The sequence below is a fragment of the Lagenorhynchus albirostris genome, chromosome 20 (genome assembly GCF_949774975.1).
Source record: "Lagenorhynchus albirostris chromosome 20, mLagAlb1.1, whole genome shotgun sequence".
In the NCBI taxonomy this organism is placed as follows: domain Eukaryota; kingdom Metazoa; phylum Chordata; class Mammalia; order Artiodactyla; family Delphinidae; genus Lagenorhynchus; species Lagenorhynchus albirostris.
Window position 1 is genome coordinate 30,549,920 of NC_083114.1, and position 25,804 is coordinate 30,575,723.

Here is a 25,804-nt window from a genome sequence, read left to right on the forward strand (position 1 = left end):
AAAAAAATTTTTTTTGGAGAATTCTAAATTTGTTTACTTGGGATGTAGGGGGACCCTCTAAAATACTGGCCTGAGATAACCTAATCTTCCCTTGGTTATTTCAACAGCTGCAATTTGAGTAGAGGATCGCTTGAGTGGAGATGATGTGAGATACAGTCTCTTCAGTACTATTCAGTGTTGCTTGAAAGGCTTACACACCTGTCCATCCACTGAGGGATGCAAGGGAGCCTCAGAAGTGAGCTTAGTCTACTCCACTTAATGGGTCAAGTAGTAGACTTAATAGTCTAGGGTGAAGAATCGTCTGATTGCTATCTCCTTTCTTCTATCTAGGGTTATACACATAGACAGAATGTAAGCATGTTTTCCTTAGAGAAATATCAAACTTTTAGACTCATTTGTTAACCTCTTGGTTAAACTATTTAAGCTATTGCCTACCACTTTAATTTAAAAATACATCAGATAACAAAAATATATAATTTAGTTCTGAATTATAATCAGTTACAGGAAAGAAAAGTAAGGGAACTGGAGTGAGGTAAAGGAAAAGGTCAGGAAGAAAGAGAGAGACTTAAGACAAATGGTAATCAAAGTAAACTCTTCTTATTCGTGTTGTTTATAAATGAATGATCTGTTTTCATAAGGCTTTCATATTCCAATTAGTTGGATGACCACTGTTCATATTTCAGTCATTCTTCTAAGCACAGGGGGCTTGGGTTTCCAGATGATAACCTTGGCAGCCAAACAGAAGTGCTCTGAACTAGATGGTGTTGCCAGAGCACTTCACCGGCTGGAAGAACTCCAGCCTAGGAATAGATCAGCCCTGCTCAGAGGTTTTCTCCTCATGACATAAGGATATCTTAGTGGCAGCTGCTGGCTGATGGTTTTCTGCTAGATAGGTTGTCATTTTCTCTCTTCAGCAGCAACATTTCGCTTCTCTTGAGAAGGAGGAACTTCTTCTATTAAGGAGGAGCTTGACCAAGGTGACCTACTTTGGTCTTTACCAAGCAGGCAAGTGAAAAGCAGTTTTACAAGGGTCTTCACTGGGGGTTTCTGTTTCTTTCACAGAGATTGAGACAGTGAAATTGGCCCGTTCTGTCTTCAGTAAACTACACGAGATTTGCTGCAGCTGGGTGAAAGACTTCCCTCTCCGCAGGAGACCCCAGCTTTATTATGAGACATCAATCCATGCCATCAAAAACATGCGCAGGAAAATGGAGGACAAACATGTCTGCATTCCTGACTTCAATATGCTCTTCAACCTAGAGGTAAAGGGCACTTCTGAAGTGTCAGTGAGATTTGGAAAGCAAAACACCACCACAGGCCTGTTTTCTACCGAGAGAACTTCTAATATGCTGTAGTAATATCTCTGATAGGTTCGAATAGGACTAAGGGCAAAGTGGCACAAATTTGCTTCCATTAGTTGAAAGGAAAGGAACTATTTTACGTTATTTATTTATTTTTTTTAACATCTTTATTGGGGTATAATTGCTTTACAATGGTGTGTTAGTTTCTGCTTTATAACAAAGTGAATCAGTTATACATATACATATGTTCCCATATCTCTTCCCTCTTGCGTCTCCCTCCCTCCCACCCTCCCTATCCCACCCCTCCAGGCTGTCACAAAGCACCGAGCCAATATCCCCGTGCCATGCGGCTGCTTCCCACTAGCTATGTACCTTACTACGTTTGTTAGTGTGTATATGTCCATGACTCTCTCTCGCCCCGTCACAGCTCACCCTTCCCCCTCCCCATAACCTCAAGTCCATTCTCTAGGAGGTCTGCGTCTTTATTCCTGCCTTACCCCTAGGTTCTTCATGACATTTTTTTTTTTCTTAAATTCCATATATATGTGTTAGCATACGGTATTTGTCTTTTTCTTTCTGACTTACTTCACTGTATATGACAGACTCTAGGTATTTTACGTTATTTTGAATCGGTAATGCATTCACATGGTTTAGAATTGGAAAATAAAAATCCCTCTCTTATCCTTGTCTCTCAGACACTTCATATCCCCTCCACGGAGGCAAGCAAAGTTACCAGACCTTGTGTAACCTTCCAGAGACATTCTATAAACATATAAACAAAAAAGAAAGCTGTTATATCTCAATAAAGCTGTTCCAGAGACATTCTATAAACATATAAACAAAAAAGAAAGCTGTTATATCTCAATAAAGCTGTTTTTAAAAGGAACCTATTTCTATAGTATAATCAAACGTTGTCTATTAAGTTCCCACATTACTATGTTTCTGAAGCAACACAAAACACAAACATAAAAGAATAAATTTAAGACTAAGACAGTTTTCTGATCTCATGTGACTTTACTTTTTAAATCTTGGTTTCTGAGATAGGAAAGTAGCTGGAATTGCATTTCATGAATCTCTGTGACTGACAAATTGGATCATATGAGCCTTGTCAATTTAATAACCATTTTCTTATCTTCCTCTTTTTTTTCTATTATGTTAATGCAAACAGATGTAGGTTTGTTTCCTATGCCTGTCACTTGCCGCTTTTCCTCACTCAAGTCCATAACTTAAAAATTACAATGTAGTGATTTATACAAAGCACACTGTTTCCTTCATTTAGCAGCTAACTTTAAATTTTAGCTGACTGTCAAGGTCTGGTAAGCAGTGATGGTGGGCTGGTAATTGGTGCTTACGTTACAAGAAAGATCAGCTAATACCACACCTGTGCAAATGTAACCCCTAAAGGCTGTACTGTGATAAACAGCCCTTAAATCACTGCACCCACTTGAAGATTATACTCAGGTTTGAGGGCATCATGGCTGTTTGTTGACCTGGTTGGTTTTCATTTTGCCTCAAAAATCAACCCAAAGACCTCACTCAGAAAGGAGCGCTTTGCTGTAGTGAAACAGACCTTGAGGGCAATTTGGGAACATATATTTAGACCCTTATAAATTTTCACACCCTTTTTAAATTTTTTTATTTATTTATTTTTGGCTGCGCATGTGCTTTCTCTAGTTGCGGCGAGCGGGGGCTACTCTTCGTTTTGGTTTGCCGGCTTTGCGGGCTTCTCATCGCGGTGGCTTCTCTTGTTGCGGAGCACAGGCTCTAGGCGCACGGGCTTCAGTAGTTGTGGCGCATGGGCTTAGCTGCTCCACGGCATGTGGGATCTTCCCGGACCAGGGCTCGTACCCGTGTCCCCTGCATTGGCAGGCGGATTCTTAACCACTGCACCACCAGGGTAGCCCCTCACACCCTTTGATTTGATAATTTCACTTTTTTTAAAAAAATATTTTATGTATTTAATTTTGGCTGCATTGGGTCTTCATTGCTGCGTGCGGGCTTTCTCTAGTTGCGGTGAGTGGGGGCTACTCTTCGTTGTGGTGTGCAGGCGTCTCATTGCGGTGGTTTCTCTTGTTGTGGAGCACAGGCTCTAGGCTCACAGGCTTCAGTAGTTGTGGCTCACGGGCTCTAGAGCACAGGCTCAGTAGTCATGGCGCATGGGCTTAGTTGCTCTGTGGCAAGTGGGATCTTCCTGGCCCAGGGCGCGAACCCGTGTCCCCTGCATTGGCAGGTGGATTCTTAAGCACTGCGCCACCAGGGAAACCCGATAATTTCACTTTTACTTTTAGAAGGTAAAAGAAATGCAGGAAATTCTTACATGTTTTGTTTGACATAAATGTTTTATACAACATAGTCACTAATAAAAAACTGGAAATGATCTAAGTCATATATAGGAAATGATTACTATGATATGCTCGTAAGATGTATAGTACTTATCCATTTAAATACTTAATGACTTGGGGGAAATGCTAATGATAAGGCAAATAACAAAAAGCAGGATATAAAATTTTATGTACATTATGATTCTAATTTTATTTTATTAAAAATTTACATTTATAGAAAAAAGACTGGTTGTCTGTGGATGGTGGGATTAGAGATATTTATTTCCTTCTGTACACTTCTTATTAGTCCAAGTAAACATACATTATCTTTTTTTAAAAACTGAAGTATAGTTGATTTACAGTGTTGTGTTAGTTTCTGGTGTACAGCAAGGTGATTCAGTTATTTTATATGAATATATATATATATATATATATATATGTATTCTGAAGAATACATATATATATTCTTTTTCACATTCTTTTCCATTATGCCTTATTATAGGGTATTGAATATAGTTCCCTGTGCTAAACAGTAGGACCTTGTTGTTTATCAGTTTTATGTATTTTAGTTTGTATCTGCTAGTCCCAACCTCCTAGTTTATTTTTCCCCACCCACTTTCCCCTTTGGTAACCATAAGTTTGTTTTCTATGTCTGTGAGTCTGTTTCTGTTTCATAAATAAGTTCATTTGTGTCATATTTTAGATTCTACATATAAGTGATATATGGTATTTGTCTTTCTGTCTGACTTCACTTAGTATGATAATCTCTAGGCCCATCTATGTTGCTGCAAATGGCATTATTTCATTCTTTTTTACGGCTGAGTAATATTCCATTACACACACACACTCACACACATACCACATCTTCTTTATTCATTCATCTGTCGATGGACATTTAAGTTGCTTCCATAGACATACATTATCTTTATAACAGGGAAGACATCAGTATTTTTTTTAAAGAGATCCACTTGGCTCCTTTGTTTCTTCTGATGTTATATTGTTTAAGAATCTCCTCACCAATCTCACATTGTTTAAAGTTACATTCTCATGCCCACATAAAGCTATTATTGCCCTCTTCCTCTTTGTGATGATCCCATATCAGCCCACTCATCATTTAAAAACTGCTTGGATGAATTGGGAGATTGGGATTGACATATATACACTAATCTGTATAAAATGGATAACTAATAAGAACCTGCTGTATAAAAAAATAAATAAAATTCAAAAATTCAAAAAAACCCCAAAACCAAAAAAACTGCTTGGACATGCAGTTTTTCAATTTTACCCTTATCCTGCCAATTGAGCTATTTAAAAATGAGTACATTAAAAAAAATTTACTGCTATTTATTTTAAATAAGAATTTTTTATCGAGGTATTTTGATTTATAATTAGTTTCAGGTGTGCAATATAGTGATTCAAAATTTTTATAGATTATAGTCCATTTAAAGTTATTATAAAATATTGGCTGTATTCCCTGTGCTATACATTATATCCTTGTAGCTTATTTATTTTATATATAGTCATTTGTGTCTCTTAATCCCCTACCCTTACATTGCCCCCACCCACTTCCCTCTCCCCTTGGTAACCACTAGTTTGTTCTCTGTATCTGTGAGCCTATTTCCATTTTGTTATATTCATTTCTTTTATTTAGATTGCACATACAAGTGATAACATACAGTATTTGTCTTTCTCTGTCTGACTTGTTTCACTAAACCTAATGCCCTCCAAGTCTATCCATGTTGTTGCAAATAGCAAAATTACATTCTTTTTTATGGCTGAGTACTATTCTATTTTGTGTGTGTGTGTATGTGTATACATACACACCACATCTCTTTATCCCTTTTTAAAAATTGAAGTATAGTTGATTTACATTATAATGTGTTTCAAGTGTACAGCATAATGATTCAGTATTTTTACAGATTATATTCCATTAAAAGTTATTAGAAGAATAATGGCTATAATTCCCTGTACTATATAATATATCCTTGTTGCTTTTTTATTTTATACATAGTAGTTTATATCTCTGAATCCTATATCCCTATCTCACCCCTCCCCTCTTCCCACTCCCCACTGGTAACCACTAGTTTGTTTTCTATATCTGTGAGTCTGCTTCTGTTTTATTATATACGTTTGTTTGGTTTATTTTTTAGATTCTACATATAAGCGATATCACATAGTATTTGTCTTTCCCTGTTTGACTTATTTCACTAAGCATAATATTCTCTAGGTCTATCTGTGTTGCTGCAAATGGCAGAATTTCTTTTTTATGGCTGGATAATATATATCTATTTCACATCTTCTTTATCCACTCATCTATTGATGGACACTTGGGTTGTTTCCTTATCTTGGCAATTGTAAATAGTGCTGCTATGAACATTGAGATGCATGTATCTTTTTGAATTAGTGTTTTTGTTTTTTCTGGATATATACCCAGGAATGGAATTGCTGGATCATACGGTAGTTCTATTTTTAGTTTTTTGAGGAACATCCATATTGTTTTCCACAGTGGCTGCATCAATTTACATCCCCATCAACAGTGTAGGAGGTTCCCTTTTCTCTACATTCTTTCCAGCATTTGTTACTTGTGTTCTTCCTGATGATGGCCATTCAGATAGGTGTGAGGTGATATCTCTTTGTTCTTTTGATTTGCATTTCCCTGATAATTAGCGATGTTGAGCATCTTTTCATATGCCTGTTAGTCATCTGTGTATCTTCTTTGGAAAAATGTCTGTTCAGGTCTTCTGCCCATTTTTTTTGATTGGGTTATTTGGGTTTTTTTGATATTGACTCGTATGAACTATTTATATATATATATAAATAGTTATATTTATAAAATATTTTATATTATATTTAATATATTATATATATTAAATATTATATAATATTTATATTATAAAATATAAAAATATTTATATTTTATATATTTAATGTTTTTAACATATTATATATATTTTAATATAGTTTGGATATTACCCCCTTGTCGAAAAATGAGTACTTCTTTAGTACAAGGTAGAAATTCTACATGTCAGAGTTTTTTTCTAAAGAGTTCTGTTTATCAATGTCATCTTCAGTGGCATTATAGATGGTTTGATTATATTGCTAAATTAACTAGTTGTAATAATCTGTATTAGATATAGATTTCATAATATTAGATTGTATCGTTACTCTATGGACATTTCTATTTGGTACTTTTGTAAATGTAATAGTTCGTTTCAAAAGAACTTTTTCAAAGCCCAAATATACCTGTTGTTTAGTATATTTTAGTAGTCCTTCCAAATCCCCATGAGATACCAACTCGTCCCTACCTAATAGATGAAAAAACAAGCACAAGAAAATTATATGCTTTACTTTGTATATTTTATTCACTTTGAATGACAGGGCCTGGACTCAACTCTCCAAGAGCCCAAGGAAGAAGTCAAAGCTTCCAAATGAAAATTATTACATAGTGTTGCCTAAAAGGAGCCCAGAACTCTGAGAGTTCAGTGAGTTACAGATCTCCTAAGTGAGCCAGAGCTGAGATTTAAACACTTGAGTTGAAGAGAAAGAAAAAACTAAGTACTTAATGAGTTAAAGGTACTCTTGTGATTAGGCTTCCGTTGTCAAGACAAATCACAGGTTTGGAAGACTCTCTTCTGGCAGTTGCCACAGGGCTTCAAGCAGAGGGTGAGCTAGGAAATGTGAAGCTACATCTTGAATTAGGGGATTAGGTAAAGACATAGACATCTGATGTGGTTCAAGTTTGGGTAACCAATTTAGAGACTGTGTTATTATTATTATTTTTTTTTGTGGTACGCGGGCTTCTCACTGTTGTGGCCTCTCCCGTTGCGGAGCACAGGCTCCGGACGCGCAGGCTCAGCGGCCATGGCTCACGGGCCTAGCCGCTCCGCGGCATGTGGGATCTTCCCCCACCAGGGCACGAACCCGCGTCCCCTGCATCGGCAGGCGGGCTCTCAACCACTGCGCCACCAGGGAAGCCCAAGACTGTGTTATTTATGGTGAGAATACAGTGTGACCATGACTGATTTATGAAGGTGATATTATAGTTTAGAAGTATGTGTATGCTCTCATTTTCTCTGTGTATTTTAAACAATCTAACATAATTGGCCTTGTGCTTGGAAGGCCAGTTATTTCCTATTGTTCTCAGTTTCTGATTTTATTAAAGTACTTTCCTTTTGACAAAAATCCTCAATCCAGAACAGCCTTTGCTTTAATTCCTCCTCATATCTTTTCTTTCTCCCCCTCCCCACAACTTATAACAGCAACTTTGAAGCCAGTGTATGTAGGTGGTTTCCATGGTACAAGACAACAGCTTTCACAGTGAGAGAGGGCGCTTCAGCCTGAGCTAATTGGGCATGATGTGTTCCAGTGTTCTGGTGTGTAAACACAGATGCCCTAATGTTGCAGGTATTTTAGCATTTGATCAGGCACGTCAGAAAAGGGAAACATTTAGTCTCATTATCTGGGTGACAAAGCAGTGGAGGAGGATGGGTAGCAGTGCGGGGGACTGGCTCATTTGAGTCATGCTATACCTAACTCCCTTAACTGTTTCTGTGTTCCTATTGACAGGACCAGGAAGAACAAGCTTACTTTGCAGTGTTTGATGGCCATGGGGGAGTGGACGCTGCCATTTATGCCTCCATTCACCTGCATGTTAACTTAGTACGCCAGGAGATGTTCCCCCATGATCCTGCTGAGGCCCTGTGCCGGGCCTTCCGGGTCACTGACGAGCGGTTTGTACAGAAGGCAGCCAGGGAGGTATGCCGTTTCCACATAAATTCCAGCCATGATGCATTAGCTGAGATCTACTTGTTCTGCGGTTAAAAGGCTATTTTGGATTTTCTCTTGTGGTAGACATTATTTAAAGCTCTCTTCCAAACTATATTCTTGACACACAGTATTGGATTGTTGTAGTTCTGACTCTCTCTTTAGGAATAGATTTAGTGGGGTGCTAGGATGTACTGTATAGAAACTCCCAAGCTATAATTTGCTAGAAAGCCAGTCCATTGCTGGATTTGGCAGGTGACTTTTATCTTATTCACCATTGCCTGTCAGGTTCACACCAGGACCATCTCTCTAAGCAGACTTTTGCTGACAAAATCTGGATATGGTGATTAAAACAGTGGTCTGTAAAAGAGAAACAGAAGCTGGGATTTCTCGATACAGCTGGTTCTAAATGGGTCGGCAGTGTTTTGCTGTGTATCTCTTGAACAAAGTTTTGTTTGGAGAGAGTAAATCCTTAGATGATCCTTGAACTGATTTTCTCTTAACAGGAAGAAAGGTCAGAACTCATGTCCTAATTTCTTAAGGTTAATCAGACCTAAGGTTTTACTCTGAATGAACGACAGGGGCTCTAAATTAAGATCTAAAAGTAAAAATTTTTATCTATTATCATTCTGGGCATTGGTACACAATTAACTACAGGACTCTATCTTCATTTCCAACTAGGGACTAACAGAAAGAGAATAACTTTTAATTTTAAAAAGTAATTGCAGAATTGTATACACACAGAAAATAAGATTCCTGCCCTATGACTTACACATTATTAACTCTTTTTGAAATGGACTTGGAGAGAACAGGGTAATCACTGAATCTTTTTCTTTGATCTCATGGTTATGCTACACAGCAACAGTGGGGTTTGGAATTAATGAAGCAATAATTCAGAACTACTTGGTGTTAAGCAAGGGCAATATTCTCTATCTCCCCACCTGCACCCCAGGTTTAGATTAATATGCAGATCCAACAATAGTAACCACTGTGGTCTGCAAATAGAGGTGGGGCTAGAAGACAAAATACAGTTGTTGACCTCAGACTTTGCCAGTCTCTGGAGGTCCGGCATTGCTTGGTTCTGCCTGTCTTGGAGCTGCCGGCTGTCATCATTCTGACTGAGGACAAGACCTGGCCCCTGAGAGGTGATCTGTAAATCATGAACGTGAAACTAAGAGAATCACCTTGTCTTCTTCATCCTCCGTTCTATCCCTTTTAGACTCTGTGTCCTCAAAATCATGGCTTTTTTTTCTGACCGTGTTCACCTCATTTGCTTTGCCAATGATCCTAGTGTCTCTTAGTCTTGCCAACAGTTCTCGTGAATAATTTAGGTTTGTCTCAGCAGTTACTTTCCTCCTTGTGCTTCCATGTGCTGCTAACTGCTGGGAAGAAAGTAGCTATTCCTGTTGTGCAGCAGCCCTGCCTCCTGTTCTCTCAGGGGCATATGTACTGAAGTGTCTTTATCGTGTGTTCCAGGGGGCTGAGGTTTTGAACATTCTGTGTGGGAAGACATTTTATTGGTGGGTGAGGATTTATAACAAACTTTCCCTATATAGGGAAAATGAGAAGTTGTTTTCTTATTGGATACAAGGGGCCTTCTACCATCTTGACGCATTGGTTCTAATTTAGGCCAAGTCCTTAGTAACAGAAAGTCATGCTCGTTTGGTAGTGACTCATGTCAAATGGAGATGTCATTTTAGGACAGTAGTATCAAGTACATTAAGTACAGTGGTACTGAGCTATTGTGATGAAATTCCAGGCTGTTTGTTTTTTTATACAATGTTCTGAAAGCAAAGGTCCCTAAAATTATTGTAGGAGATTTTATTTTTGTTTTTTAAAGGTACAAGCAACTTAGCACTCCAGGGGATGTATGTAATCTCTTGGCTCCTGTTTTAATATCCAGAGTATGGAAGCATTTGTTGTGTACACACCAGATGCTTTGTATGTTATTTTGTGAAGCCAGGACTCTCCCCCTGAACAAAACAGAGACCAGAGTATGGAAATCTTTACTCTAAGGATTGATATAGTGGCTTAGCACTGGACTAGGAGGAGAAAATTTCAGTTCTTTTCTAATCAGTTACCTGATCTTGGGCAAGTCACATAACCTGCCACAGTACCTGTGTATAAAATGGAATTGATAATTGTCTCTGCCTTGCATATCACAGATAAAATGGATCTGTATGTGTGTGTGCACATATAAATACATACAAGCACATAAGAATGCATTGAGAAATGGGAAGTGCTATTTGTGAAATCGAGTTATTAGTAGTCTAGCTTCCAACTGAAAAGTTTGTATTACCTATAAATTGCTTCTCAATGAGAATTTGCTGTCTACTTATTTTTAGTGACTCTTATTTAAATTACTTTCAGAGCTTAAGATGCGGGACCACAGGAGTGGTGACTTTTATCAGAGGCAACATGCTACATGTGGCCTGGGTAGGTGATTCCCAGGTTATGCTTGTGAGAAAGGGCCAAGCTGTTGAACTAATGAAGCCACACAAACCGGACAGAGAGGTAAGTATGGTCTGTTCTGTTAGGGCACGTGCCACAACGGCAGTCTTCTAGTCACGGATTTTCACTTACAATTATCACCATTATCTCAGTAACCATGCCCACCTTCCAAAGGAAAAATAAAGAGAACCCTTTCCAGGAAGCTGATGAGTATTGTATCTGTTGTTTACTGTTAAGGTAGATGAATAAATCCTGAATCCAGTTATTTGCTTCTTTCTATTACATTACTGTACAGGACGAAAAGCAGCGAATTGAGGCCCTTGGAGGTTGTGTAGTCTGGTTTGGTGCCTGGAGGGTGAATGGAAGTCTGTCGGTCTCCAGAGCTATTGGTAGGAAAAACCGATTAATTTTTGTTTCTCCAAACTTCCTTTACCAGGACACTGTCTTATATTAATCTGATACAACAAGGGAACCTGAGAAGATAACAGATTTTCAGAGTGCTTATTACTGTTTAAAATAACATTTGGATAATGCTTCTTTTAATTAATTATTTAACCTACTCATTTATATAAATTCCATTCTTAAAAGAACTATATTAAGAAATGTTCTCTTACAAGTTTCTTTTTTTAATGGAAGCCTTTAATCTTTAGCATACAAATCTGCTTAAAACCACAGTGATTTTCATTCCATTTTGGGTCATACTTAGCTTAAATCAGTACTTTCCATAAAATAGAAGCTTCCCCCCCATATTTTACCTTGCTTATATCTTTAATTTTTTCAATGAATTCTAAAATAACACAAATAATGTGTTTTTTAGATGAAAACAATTTTTACTATATTAAAATTAGAAAACTAATTTTACTGTATGTGGAATATAGTAATTTGTCAGATAACCCTGGGGTTTCAGCGAATCTGCTTCCCTGGACCTAAATTCTTTAAAAGAAGGGGAAGTCGATAAAACTCTTTGTCTAAAATTGAGAGAGTAAACAGCTAAGCTGTTTGGACAGAATGCAAAGGTGTAGTTCAAAGAATTGGGCTATAGTACTGTTTCTGTCTGTTTCACTTTTGCACCTGGGTCTGTTGCTTTAGGCTTCATGGCTCAGCTCCACTTTATGTGTTTTTAAAAAGAACAAATCAATGTGCATGTGTCTATATGGGTGGTATGCATATATGCATATAAACTGCAGTTCTCAGTCACTGCCTCCTAAATAAATGAAGTAGTTTGACATAGGGATAACATGGACAAATGGAATTGAGGTCTAATCCCCAAATTTTGCTTATCATTACCAAAATATTCCAGGAACATTAACAAAATCTCAAAGGACTGATTTCAGTTTCACCACTGATGTGATTTCCCTCCTACTCTTTGGGAAGGTGCTGGCAAGCTGTGAAGTGGCCCAAATGGGAGCAGCAGAGGCTGAGAGAGAAGGAGGAAGCTCAAAGATTCTGCAGTACCTCTTGAAAAACTGAGAGCTGGCTTTACCTTAGACTGAGGGAGTTATTAGGAACTCTGGAATAAGGCCAAAAGGGAGAAATTTCTGATTTCTAAAACACACCCTCAAATAGAATTATTTTTGACAACTCCAACCAAAGACCTCTTCTCTTGATCTTTGTCCGAGTATTTAGAAGTAACTTTAATGCTTGTTATAGAACCAACTTTATACTAGAGGATACTTATCATTTCTTGCTTCTAAAAATATGACACAAGGGGGAAAAGCAGGGAAAGAATGTCCTTGAATAAGTGACAATCTAAGAGAAAACCAGGCTGACTTCATAGAGGAAGTGACTTCTGAAGTGGACATGGAGGATAGTATGCAGAGAAGGACATCCCAGGTATGGCAAATACAAACACATGGGCATCTCAAAGGGCATGTCTTGTTTTAGGAACAGTGACAAGTGCAGGAGGCTGGGGCAGAGGGTGGGAGTGGGAAGAGATAAGTGTTGGCACCAGAGTACAAAGGGGCTTAAATGCCAGGCTAAGTGTCTGGACTTCGTCAGGTGAATAAGACGAGGGCCCATGTGGTCAGGTTTGTATTTATGGAAGACGAACTAGAGTAGAAAGCCTAGATGAGAGGTCATTCAGGAGGCTGTTGATACAACTTGTTTCAGAGATAGGACAGCTAAAAAAGGGATACAGAGGAGGGTATAAATTGCTGAGACAGAAACGACAGTTTGTGGGGGAAGAGGAAAGTTAACTTCCAGGTTTCGGACTTGTGTGACTGAGAAGACGATAAAACATTTGTAATAAAGCAGCAGCAGCAGTTTGGGAGTGGGGAGGAGGGCAGATAATGAGTTCATTTCGGACATATTTTATATTCTAGGTGCCTGTGGGATGTCTTGGAAGAGATAATTTATATGTAATTGGAAATACAGATCTGGACCTGAGCAGAGTTCTGAGTTAGAGATATGGGAATTCACCCCATTTTGGCAATAATATTAGCAACCTGTGAAGTGATGTGTGTGTGTGTGTCTGTGTGTGTGTGTGTGTGTGTGTGTGTATTAGTTGAAACTACAGGAATGGATGACATTGCCCAGGAATATTTAGTGTGAAGAGAGACCAAGGATGAGACTCATTACTTGTAGAATAACATGAAGTCATGCTCTCTGGGTTTGTATCTTGGCTCTGCCACTTTACCAGCTGTGGGTCTTGAGAAATTTACCGCACTTCCCTGTATCTGTTTGTCCCTTCGTAAAGCAGGAATAGTAACAGTATCTAACTCATAGAGTTTCTGTATTAAATGGCATAATACATACACCACACTTAGAACCCTGCCTGGCACAGTCTTAGCACACAACGATTTTTGGTGATTTTAAGTGAAGGAGCCAGTGAAGAAAATCAGGAAGGGATCAGAGACATAGAAATGGGGTATCACAGATGCTCGGGAAGGGGATTTCTAGGAGTATGTAGTCAATAGGGTCAAATGCTGCAGAGGTCAAGTCATAGAATTTTGAAAATAGAAAATGGTTGTGGATATAGGTGAAGCACTAAAGATTTGTTTTAAGTTGGAGGGAGGAATTGAGGGAATTCGGGCCTGATAAACTTAATTTTCTTTGAAGTAGGAAATTAGGCCATCTACCAAAATCCAGTAACTTAATTGGAAAGAGTTGAAGAATGTGAGAAAGATTTGGAAAGCTCATGGAATAAAATAGGGGCTAAATAAGGACAAGAAAAAGGACTCCTGGGACTTCCCTGGTGGTGCAGTGGTTAAGAATCTGCCTGCCAATGCAGGGGACACAGGTTTGAGCCCTGGTCCGGGAAGATCCCACATGCCGCGGAGCAACTAAGCTCGTGTGCCACAACTACTAAGCCTGCGCTCTAGGGCCCGTGAGCCACAACTACTGAGCCCACACGCCTAGAGCCTGTGCTCCGCAACAAGAGAAGCCACCGCAATGAGAAGCCCATGCACCGCAATAAAGAGTAGCCCCCGCTCGCCGCAACTAGAGGAAGCCAGGGCACAGCAATGAAGACCCAACACAGCCATAAATAAATAAATTAATTAATTAATTAAAAAAAAAGAAAAAGGACTCCTGAGCAGAGTTCAACTCTGCTTAGAAAGTAAATAACACTTAACACTTTAAAAATACAACGCTTTTCAACTGTTTCTCCCCATGAGCCCTTCAGATTTATGATCCAAAGTTGACAAGAGGCACATGTTATCTAGCATATGGAGAAAGTTTTAGACAAAAGGATGTTGCCATTTCTACAATGAAATGGATAGTCATGCCCTCCCACCAAATTTGGGGGCAGAGTGTCATGAATTTGACATCCAACAGTAGATCAGGTGAAAAGCCAGAATTCTGGCATCATTTTCTCTGTGCAGATCTTGTCTGTTCTGTTCCAACCTAACAGTTGCAGTAGCCTTTTAATTGAAGCACTAAGATTTTTGGGAACAGTATGACTCAGAACACATTTATTTTTAGAGTTGGAATTCAGAAAATAATGATGATAATAATACAGTCAGGTGGAGTAGGGAATGGGGAAATTTAGTAAAGTGGATTGGTGGAGGACACTGAATCCCCAGTGATTGGAAGTTTTGTTTTTGTTTTTTGGGTTTTTTTTGGCGGTATGCGGGCCTCTCACCGTTGTGGCCTCTCCCGTTGCGGAGCACAGGCTCCGGACGCGCAGGCTCAACGGCCATGGCTCATGGGCCCAGCCGCTCCGCGGCATGTGGGATCTTCCCGGACCGGGGCACGAACCTACGTCCCCTGCATCGGCAGGCGGACTCCCAACCACTGCGCCACCAGGGAAGCCTGATTGGAAGTTTTAATTAGCTTTAACAGGCTACTGGGAGGTGCCATAGTATAGCAGTGAAGTTGACGAAATCAAAACCATACTTGAGGAAGATGGTTCTGGCTACCTTAGTCTGTGAAAAAGACTAGTTTCTTACTTTGTAGATAAACTAGCCCAGGTAATTAAATATTAAGTAAGTATCTGTTGTTCAGGGTGTCCCGTCATGCAGCCTGCTCGATAGGGTATGTGGCCCACAGTGGTTCTAGCAGAGTTATCCATAGGGTTCCCATTGAGCTTTTTGGGCCTATTTGAGGATTAAACAGGGATGTGAAATATTGGAGAGAACTTTACTTGGGTAGGAGAGAACCTATAACAGATACCAGAAACAGTGACAATATGGCCACATCGTTTAAGTAAGTATATGTAACTTCATTTTATCTTCCCCTAATCAGATAGTTCAGTTTTAGTACAATAAAATGGACAGTAATTGAAGAGGGTTTGTAAGTAACAAGTGCTGAGATCCGGATGCAGGCAGTCTGACTCCAGGGCTTGCATTGTTAACCACTAAGCTATATGCTACCACTTTAAGAATGATAAAGCATTTTGTAAAAAAAATTTTTTAAACTACTGTTTGCCAATGAATTATGATACCCTAAACTAGGAACTATTGCTCAATACTCCATGTTTTTTATGTAAAGAAGTAAATGAGTATCCCTTGTAGTAATGTTATTTGGTTACCCAACAGGCAAAGGACCTGTTTGCTAAGGCTCTCTCCAAGTACTAAAGGAAAACAACGAATATAAACAAGCAAGGGATCTGGAGTGCTCTGGATCTGAAAGTTCCAGAATGCTCTGTAGATGATGAATTATCTCAGTAATCTGGTGACAGAAACCTAGCTTAGTTGGGCCCCAGGTCTCCAGTCTGTTGCCACTCCAAGCACTCAGTATTCAAGTACAAATTACTCCCTAACAGTTACCTCTGTGTCTTTGCTGATACTGTTCCCTCAACAGAGCACCCTTCTCTGCTTAGGCCATTTGAGCTGGCCATAAACGTTTTTACATGCAAGATAAACCAAAATCTGACCTATTTTCTAATGCCCACAGGAGATGCTGAACATAAGCCATATATCTGTGGGGATGCAGATTCTGCCTCTACTGTTCTGGATGGAACTGAAGACTACCTCATTCTGGCCTGTGATGGCTTCTATGACACCGTGAACCCTGATGAGGCAGTGAAAGTTGTGTCTGATCACTTGAAGGAGAATAATGGAGACAGCAGCATGGTTGCCCACAAATTAGTGGCATCAGCTCGTGATGCTGGGTCAAGTGATAACATCACTGTTATTGTGGTATTCCTGAGGGACATGAACAAAGCTGTAAATGTTAGTGAGGAATCAGATTGGACAGAGAACTCTTTTCAAGGAGGGCAAGAAGATGGTGGGGATGATAAGGAGAATCATGGAGAGTGCAAACGCCCTTGGCCTCAGCACCAGTGCTCAGCACCGGCCGATCTAGGCTATGATGGGCGTGTGGATTCGTTCACTGATAGAACTAGCCTGAGCCCAGGGTCCCAAGTCAACGTGCTGGAAGACCCAGGCTACCTAGATCTCACACAAATAGAAGCAAGCAAACCTCACAGTGCCCAGTTTTTGCCGCCAGTTGAGAGGTTTGGTCCTGGTGCACCAAAGAAGGCAAATTTTATTAATGAGCTAATAATGGAGAAAAAATCAGTTCAATCATCATTGCCTGAACGGAGTGGTGCTGGAGAGTTTCCCTCTTTTAATTTGGGTTCAACAGGGCAGCAGATATGCAGAATGGAGAGCTTCTCTCCTGTTTGTTCTAGGTTGGAAAATGAACAGTTCAAATTCCTGGGAAAGAGAGTTTCTAGATTGTATCGTTTACACTACCACTTCTCAAAGAGGCGGCACGGATTCAGATTTAATCCAAAGTTTTATTCTTTTCTCTCTGTTCGAGAGCCTTCCCACAAAACAGGCACTAGCCTGTCCTCACTTATTCGAAGTGGGAAGAGAAATAGGATGTTAAGAAGTTCTCTGCCATGGAGACAAAACAGTTGGAAAGGGTACAGTGAAAACATGATGGGGAAGCTTAAAAAGAGTAATGCTATTCCATACCCAGCTCTTCCCTGGAGTTTTAAAATATAATAAATAACCTTCTCTTTAAAGTAGGCTAGCTAGCTCTCCCCCAGTAAAGACATCACTATCAGAGTAGAAACAAGGTAGACATTTCTGAAATATTGTGTGCTTCATTATGAGCCATGGATGGCTCAACTCTTAAATGTAAATAGATCTCTAGGAAACTCACTACAGTGTTTTCAGTCTAATAAAAACGTACTGGCGGTTTCACTCGCGAAATTATACACCTGGTCCCAGTGACGTGTCTCTGTACCTACGTACCACCCCCACCCCATGACCCTTTCACGTCACTAGTGGAAGCTTGCAAGTTGGTTATTTCAGTCAGGAGATACAGTGTTGAAATCTCACAGCAGGTGAAATCTGTTCTGATGTGCCTAATAGATCTCTGGAAAACTTAATGCAGAATTAGATCTAGTTGGGGAATGTTCCTCAAAAGACTGGGGACTATAAGGGAAAGCCCCTCCCCTTTTTTGGTAGGTAAAAGGCTAAAAGCCACATGGGTTTTAACTGGTAACAATGAAAGTAGAAAACTAGTGTAAAAATGTCATATTCTCAGACTTGTGAGGTGGTATATAGTCGAACAGATTCACTAATTTTTTCCTGTAACATAGAAGACCAACAATGAAAATTTTTTGAATTAAAAAGTATTTCCTAGGGCTGTAGCTATTTGGGAGTTTCATAACCTGTTATGGTGCTTTTGACGGAATTATTATTATTTTTTAGAAGACTGCTGTCAATTGGTTTTAACCTATGATGCTAATGTGTTTTTCACTGTACCTTCATCTCAGAAGTAAAACTTCTTTAATGGAGATGATTTCAGGTACAGATATACTAGAATCAAGTTGCCATTTTAAAAGAAAATCAAATAGTATTTCTATTTTTTTCTGCCTTTTTCTTAAAAAAAAAAAGTTCAGACAGCAAAGGCATGTACTACGATCAAATAAAAAGTGGTGTTGGAGAATGAAAAATATTAGTTTTAACTTCTATAAAATTGTTTCCCCCAAGGGAATGAAATAATTGGTGTGGAAGAGGCTGAAAGTACTGCCTAAAGTGAGCCCAGAGGCCAAGTGCAAAGGAGAATGCAGATTACTGCAGCTGAGGTCTGTTTAGTTGTAAATTTGAGTCCTGCAGCGTCAGACCAAATAGTACACGTTTCTCTTTTCAATATTTATTTACATTTGATACTCTGAAATTGTCTGCTTTTTGTCATTTCTACAGTTTCAAGTCAGAACCATATCTGCAACTAGAGGCGGCAAATAAACTAATAATCAGATTCATTCAGTGAGGCAGCCTGATCCTTTGAGAATCGTGTCTCCACGTGACATTTTACCCTCCCCCAGTCGAGCATGGAGCAGCCACGCCAATGCACAGGAGCTGCCTGCTGCAGGGCTCACTCCCTCATACTGTTGGGAGGTGCTAAATGCTCTTGCTGGGAAACGTGCACTGAGCAATCCTGTTTTAACCTAATACTAACACACTAATTACTTTATGTTCCCCAGACTCATAATGGAGGACTAAGATTCCTGGATCTTAAAAACAGGACTGCAGCGTATTTTGGGGTGCCAGTGTAGCTCTATCAAACAAATAAAAACAGATTCACTTTAGCAACAGATTGATAATCTACAGATCTTACTTTTTAAAGTTTGGATGTAAGTAGAGATTTTCAGTATTCGTTTTCCCTTATTTTGAAGTCATTTCTTCTCAAGTCTTGTGACACATGGCTGAAAAGGAGGGAGCACCCATGGCTCCAACCGCAGTACCAGAATCTTTTCACCATCCTGATGCTTTACCCCCATACATGGACCTCACTCACATCTGTCATTTTTGGAAGCCTAGATCTTGTTAACAACCCATTAGGTGCAGTGTCAGTTTCAAATCAAATTATCATCTAAGGAAGCAAGAAAACAGAGGCAGCAGAACACTGGTATATATTATAGCCCAAAGCACTAAGCTAAGTTAAAATTTTTTTTTTAAAGATTTTTCTATAGTTGTCTATTGCTAATGATTTTGATCAGAATAAAGAAGGTGAAAGGAAATAAGGTACAAATGACAGGTTTTTTCAGTGGGGAAAAATGGTTGGATGAAATTGGGACTAAGAGACCACATCTTTAAGGGTCTGAATTTTGTAGGTGTAACTACATAAGCAGTGTTAACTCCATTTCTGATACCAGTAGCCCTCTAGAAAATAAAGCAAAGTAGTTCTAGTGTGGTCACGTTATAAGCCAATATTGTGAAAAAATAGCAACTACTATTCATTTGTTCACGACATGCATATTTATAGAATAGTTAGGTACCACTTGTAAGTCCTTTAAAATTCTATAATACATATTAAAGTAGTGGTTATTGGTCTGATATATACTGCTCTTGGTTCTATAAACTAGATAAAAAGCAGTGCTTTGTGAAATGCAGTGTTATATCTTAATGCCACTGGTGATAGAAAGTAGTTCCCTTCAGTTCAAATCCTGTGCCCTCATCTGCTGCTTGCTGACGTAAGCAATAATCCCCCCTCTTACTAATGGTGTCTACACATTTCTGTAACTTGTATTTAATGATGGTGTATCTGGTGATTGTAAAAATATTAGACAGATATAAAAGTATATAATATATATTAACCGTTAATGCTGAGGTACAGTCTGAATTACGTGTCTTGTACTTTTATTCATTGTGTAATTTAGTGATGGTGGAAGTTCTACATTCAGTCCTTAAGATGGCAGTATCCCTTTTACAGTTTAACATGATCTGCATCAACTTGTCTGCTTGCTCAAGTTTTGTTAGAATAGGAAATAATAAATATAAAAAAGAAAGTGTAGTACTGGTTAGGGAAACAGACTTCAAGTCACTAACTGAAGTCAATACAAACTCCTTGTACATTCACTGTGAGTTTCAAAGGGAATCACTCCCTAATTTAAAGGTTTCCTTTGTTCACTTTCTGGATGTGTACTTTTGAGGGATATCTGAGGTTAAGCAACATTACAGCACCAAACACTGGGGCTATTAATCCCATTTAGGTCTGTACTGAAAAGGATGGTGGAAATACATGTATATAACTTTTCTTTACCTAAAAGTGCCATCCATTGTCCTTGAATTAATACAAAGTTACTGTTGCATTTAATTTAACTAGGAGGATCCTCGAAAGTTAACACCTTTTCCAAGGACAATGTCAACAATGTCAATGTCAACACTGAGTCTGATTCTGACCACATTTATAGTGGTACTACAATGTCAACGTGGTGGTATAGTGTCACGCTGCATCTTCATGACAACCATACTCCTTTGTTGGAACACTGTGCCAGTAAGAAGCGCAACATCCAACTGGCAGATGAAATGATGCATAAAGAAGTTAAGTGTTTGTTTACAGATGAAACTGCTGTGGTTCCAGTACTTCCTTCCCCATCAAAGGCTTGCTGAGGCTTTGTGAGAAAGTGATCTAAATTATTATTTTAATGTTTGTTTAAACATAATTTGTTCACTCAGTGATCATTCACACCGAAGCAATGCCATAAAAGTTTTGGTCATACCGTAATTCAGGAGAATTAGTCTTTGGATCATAAATTAGAAAAAGAAAAGAACATGCTTCTTTTCACCTTTTAAAATCACATGACGGTAAAGGACAGATGATACCCACTCTTCTGTTCTGACCCGTGAATAGCTTAAATGCTTTTTTCCAAAACAAGATACTTCCAGTGTTATGACTATTTCCCAGAAATGGTACTGTGTTGAAAAATAATTGTTACTTCCTCTAGCAGCATTTTATCTTGTTTTAAAGACGACTATATTGTACTAATCAGAAAATATGAACTAAGATAGGGAGCTCCAGACTGACACAGCAGTTGTTCTGGAAAAGGAAAATACTCTGATAAACTTTGATGTATGAAATAACGTACAGACACGTCAGTGTTACCTCTTACTCTAGGTGCTCTTTGGTGAGAGACAGGCTTTGTTCTCTTGTTCATGACATTTCTCTGCAAAGAATTCTCTATGGAGTGGAGCAAATGAAGTGAATCATTTCTTTCTTACCAAGCAAATTTATCAATTTATAAATCTTCTCTACAGCTCACTTTTGAGTTCAGTTGTAATCATGAGTGATCCTTCATATTTTATTAAAACTGTTCATTCAGGTAAGAAGTATGTTGAAATTTTGCCAATATCTTAATAAAACCCAGCAACTTAAAACCACTAGGCATTTGTCTTTTTTATTCAAAGGAAGGGTATTTCGTGCTGGGATTTAGGGTGATTCCCTCAGAGCTGAAAATAAAATCCTGAGGTGGCAGTTTTCTAAACCTCTTAAAGTGGGAACATTTTAAAAAGAAAGTTTGCTAAGTGCTGCTACAACTGTTGTTATTCTCTCCCCAGAAAAACCAGAAGAGATATATAGCTCATCTTACACATGTTTCCCCCATCAGTTTAAATGTTGGGGGCAGCGGGTTATCCTAAAAGAGATGAACGAGGAACAGGACCTGCCAACGGCTAAGTGCTGACTCCGCCAATCTCCAACTACTTTATTCTTCAAACTCTGAGTCCAGCCCAAGTTCTTCCCTCTCCCTTCTTAAGTCTTTCCCCTTTTCGTTTCAAACTGGAAGAAAGGAAATAATCAGGTGAATTGTGGCTGAAAGTCTGTCAGGAAGAATGCTTTAAGAGAGTAACAGGAGATAAAAAGAGAAAGAAAGGACAATGTGGGGGACAGAAATAAAGCTGATAAAACAAGACATCTCCATCTAAGGGAATGGCATTAAACCTGAAAAATAAGTAAACCTAATCAATACACTGCATTCTTACCCTCCTCTCCCCACCATTAATTCCTAGAAAATTAATTTCATAGTTATAACAACCTTAAACTCCTAATTACTTAAATTCATTCAAGTACTTAGTATGACTCTATATAGACCCCAAAGAAAGAATAATTGAGAAAACAAAGTGAAGGTCTGCAAGAATCATGTATTTGCAAGAGTTTGCTAAAGCAGGGAATGAAAGAAAAGCAATATTACAAGTATTATTTATACTTGAAAAAAATCCCCTATTAGTATTCTTAGTTCAAAAGGAACATGCCTTTCTGAAGCAGTAGCACACAGCAAGATATTAAGCAAACCACTAAGTATACTGAACTCATTTGAATTTAATAGAAATTTATCTAAATTACCAAATTATCAAGTATGATTGCCTGAAATAAGGTGTTTAATTGTTCATTTCCTTTTTCCGTTACAAGTTTGTCGTCTGTCATTTTAACAGCAATTAGTAAAGAACACTCTTCCATTGCACTTTAGGAAAACCTACTTCTGCTTGGCCAAGGAATAATCTCATGGAAGATCCTTTTTAATTTATATTTCAAACAAATCTAATTCCTCTCTGAGACCCAAAACTGTTAAGTGGTGATCAGGAGAAAAGTGCTCTCGTCCTGAGCAGCTGAGTTTAGCATCCCTCTTATGCTGAGCCTAAGACCCCCCGTCATGAAACCTCCAGATGAGATGTGCCCTGCTTCATGGTGCAAGCAGGGGCCTTTCACACACAGGTTCTGATTTTTCTTGTCCTGCTTTAGGACTAGGGAAAAAATAAATGTGAAATATGTCAGGAATTACATGTATTTGGAGAAACCATCTTTCAAATGAGTAACTGGAATTTAACCAAAGATGAAAAAGTTGTCCCTGCCAGTTGTTAACACTGGGAGATCCTGGAGCTAGGGCATTCAGGGTGGGCAATCAAGCCAAATAAGAGTTGCTGTGGGATCAAATGAAACTGAATGGCAGGGAGGCACATAAGGAGACAGACTTAACTGCCCTGCAGGACTCAGGCAAGGGCTCTGGCTGGGCAGAGGCTCTGCAGGAATGGAAGAGAAGACTCTCTGTAATAGGAAAAAACACATAAATGTGCGAAGTGGAGAAAAAGGTTTTTAGAAACAGAGCAGTCCATATAATTTATGTCCCAAACTATACAATGACAGATATCACCATTTGCTCTTAACCCTCCCTAGACAGAATTTTGAAACTTCTATGAAACTTCTGTAAGACTATGAAGCCATGTATGGCTATATGTTAATATGGGAACTAGCGATAAATGAGGGGAAATCTAAAAATATCACTATGAAAGGACTAAGAGGAACAGAAACACACGCATGGCTCTTTCAGTTTTGTACTTCCCAAACTTTCTATAATCTTATCACCTTTATAATTAAAAGAAAAATAATTCTTTTGGATAGAAAACTAAGAATGGCTCATTACTTTCTGAATTGTGAAATTAATTACGCTTATGTTTTTAATTCAAAAAATATAATTATATATATTTTGAAAACCACAGTACTTCCAGCTTCCAATTCTGAAATGTAGAGCTAAAGGGAATATTGCTTCCACCCTTACAAAAGAAAAAAAATAAATAAAAGTCCAGATTAACTTCAAATTATGACTCTTTTCAAACCCATCAGAGAGCTGAGGTTGCAACTGGCCCAAATCTAAAGAGGGGCAGGCACCTGCCTGGGAAGACGAGCCGTCGGCACTCGTTTACATAGGATAGCTATAAGCAGACACTGGAAGAAACTGTTCAGCATGAGTTAGTAATGAACTGGTGCTGACAGGACAGTGGGAAGTCCTGGGAGCTGCACAAATTAGTGGAGTCTGCACTCTCTTGCAAACTCTACCAGGTGCTCAAAGAAAAGACTGGAAAGAGCCCTAAGGGTCAACTGTGTTGCGGACCCAGCAGTGGGATGTGGGAGAGTCAAGAAACTATCAGACCCTTTCTCCCATCTCTCCTACATAAATGTTATTCTATGGGGGAAAAGGGCCACAAATGCTGCCACCCTTAGGGTACCTACGAAAAGTCACTGCAGCTGATGAAGGGAACAGGGGAGAAAATCCCTACTCTTGAGGAGGCAGGAATATCACCGGGCCTACAACTAGCTGTGGAGGGGCAAGTGTATCAAGACACAGTAACCTGAAACAGTGCCTAAAGCTTCCCCTTAATCCGAGAATGTCAGTCCCTCCCCTGCCTCCAGTCAGGCTTCAAATAACAGAACACTTCTGGGAGAAGGACAGGAAAGCAACAACTGCATCAGAGACTTAACTCTCTGAGGCACAGGACAAAGGGAAGCCCTAAACTCAAGGTCGGAAGAGACACTGCTATGGTAATCCATCCCCAATCAGGAATGCAATGTATTGCTATAGGAACTTGAAGCCACTAAGGTTAATCACAGCAACAGTGAACCTCAAACCAAACACAACTTCTAACTAGATTAATTCAAATTCTGCAGTAAAGGTCTAAGCAGCAGGAAAGGCCTGCCCATTTTTAGGCAGAAAAACCATTCAGCAATCTATTGCCCTACACAAAATGTGCTGCTTTCAACAAAATACACAGATGCATCTGAAAACAAGAAAAGATGTGTTCTTAAGAGTGAATTAACCGGGGTGGTGGGTACTGGCAGGGAACCTGCCTCTCCCAGGTTCTCTCCAGGGGCCTCCCCTCCCAGGCCCTCCTTGGGGACCTTTGTAACTTGAGCCAATTAAATTTGAGCTTGGTGGGAATATAAACTGGTACAACCACTATGGAGAACAGTATGGAGGTTTCTTAAAAACCTAAAAATAGAGCTACCATATGATCCAGCAATCCCATTCCTGGGCATGTATCTGGAGAAAACCATAATTCGAAAAGATACATGCACCCCAGTGTTCACGGCAGCACCATTTACAATAGCCAAGACATGGAAGCAATCTAAATGTCCATCAACAGAGGAGTGGATAAAGAAGATGTGGTACGTATATACAATGGAATATTATTTAGCCATAAAAAAGAAAAGAATGCCATTTGTAGCAACATGAATGGACCTAAAGATTGTCATACTGAGTGAAGTCAGAGAAAGACAAATATCATATGATATCACTTATATGTGGAATCTAAAAAAATGGTACAAATGAACTTACTTACAAAACAAATAGAGTTGCAGATGTAAAAAACAAATTTATGTTTGTAAATAGGACCTACCTATACAGTAGGTCCTTAATTAGTTACCAGTGGGGAAGGGGGTGGGGAGGGATAAATTGGGAGACTGGGATTGATATATACACACTACAATATATAAAATAGATAACTAATTAAGGACCTAATGTATAGCACAGGGAACTCTACCCAATACTCTGTAATGACCTATATGGGAAAAGAATCTTAAAGAGTTAATATGTGTAATCCTAAAGAGTTAATATATGTATATGTATAACTGATTCACTTTGCTGTAAACCTGAAACTAACATAACATTGTAAATCAACTATACTCTAATAAAAATTTTTAAAAAAACATGAACTCCAAAAAATAAACAAAAACAAAAAAACCACACACAGAGTGAAGTAACCATCAGAACCAGAATCTGATATGCCGAGGATTTTGGAGCTGACAGAATTTAAAATAACTATGGTTAATATGTTGTGGAAATGGTGGGCAACATGCAAGATCATATGGGTGATTTCAGCAAAGAAACAGAAACTATAATAGAAATACCAGAAATGAAAAATACTGTAACAAAGATGATGAATGCCTTTGATGGGGTGATCCGTTGATCTACCATTGCTGAGAAGAGAATCAGTAAATTTAAAGATAAGTCAATAAAAA

General features: G+C 38.8%; 2 protein-coding genes across 11 annotated transcripts in view; one reads left to right on the top strand and one right to left on the bottom strand.

The window, feature by feature from the left end:
- PPM1E (protein phosphatase, Mg2+/Mn2+ dependent 1E) overlaps positions 1-17,297 on the top strand; it is a 192,210-nt gene extending 174,913 nt beyond the window's left edge. The window contains exons 3-7 of the mRNA XM_060133973.1: positions 1,063-1,262; positions 8,189-8,377; positions 10,757-10,900; positions 11,133-11,226; positions 16,172-17,297. Of these exons, the coding sequence (XP_059989956.1) occupies positions 1,063-1,262; positions 8,189-8,377; positions 10,757-10,900; positions 11,133-11,226; positions 16,172-17,229 (1,685 nt within the window). The 3' untranslated portion in view covers positions 17,230-17,297. The remainder of the gene's footprint in view (positions 1-1,062; positions 1,263-8,188; positions 8,378-10,756; positions 10,901-11,132; positions 11,227-16,171) is intronic.
- TRIM37 (tripartite motif containing 37) overlaps positions 1-25,804 on the bottom strand; it is a 151,156-nt gene that overhangs the window by 4,110 nt on the left and 121,242 nt on the right. The window contains exon 26 of one of the 10 annotated variants that reach the window (XM_060133970.1): positions 18,881-19,108. The exons of the other annotated variants lie outside the window; for them this stretch is intronic. Within the exon in view, the coding sequence (XP_059989953.1) occupies positions 19,105-19,108 (4 nt within the window). The 3' untranslated portion in view covers positions 18,881-19,104. Of the gene's footprint in view, positions 1-18,880; positions 19,109-25,804 lie in introns of those variants that run through there. 10 annotated transcript variants of the gene reach the window in all.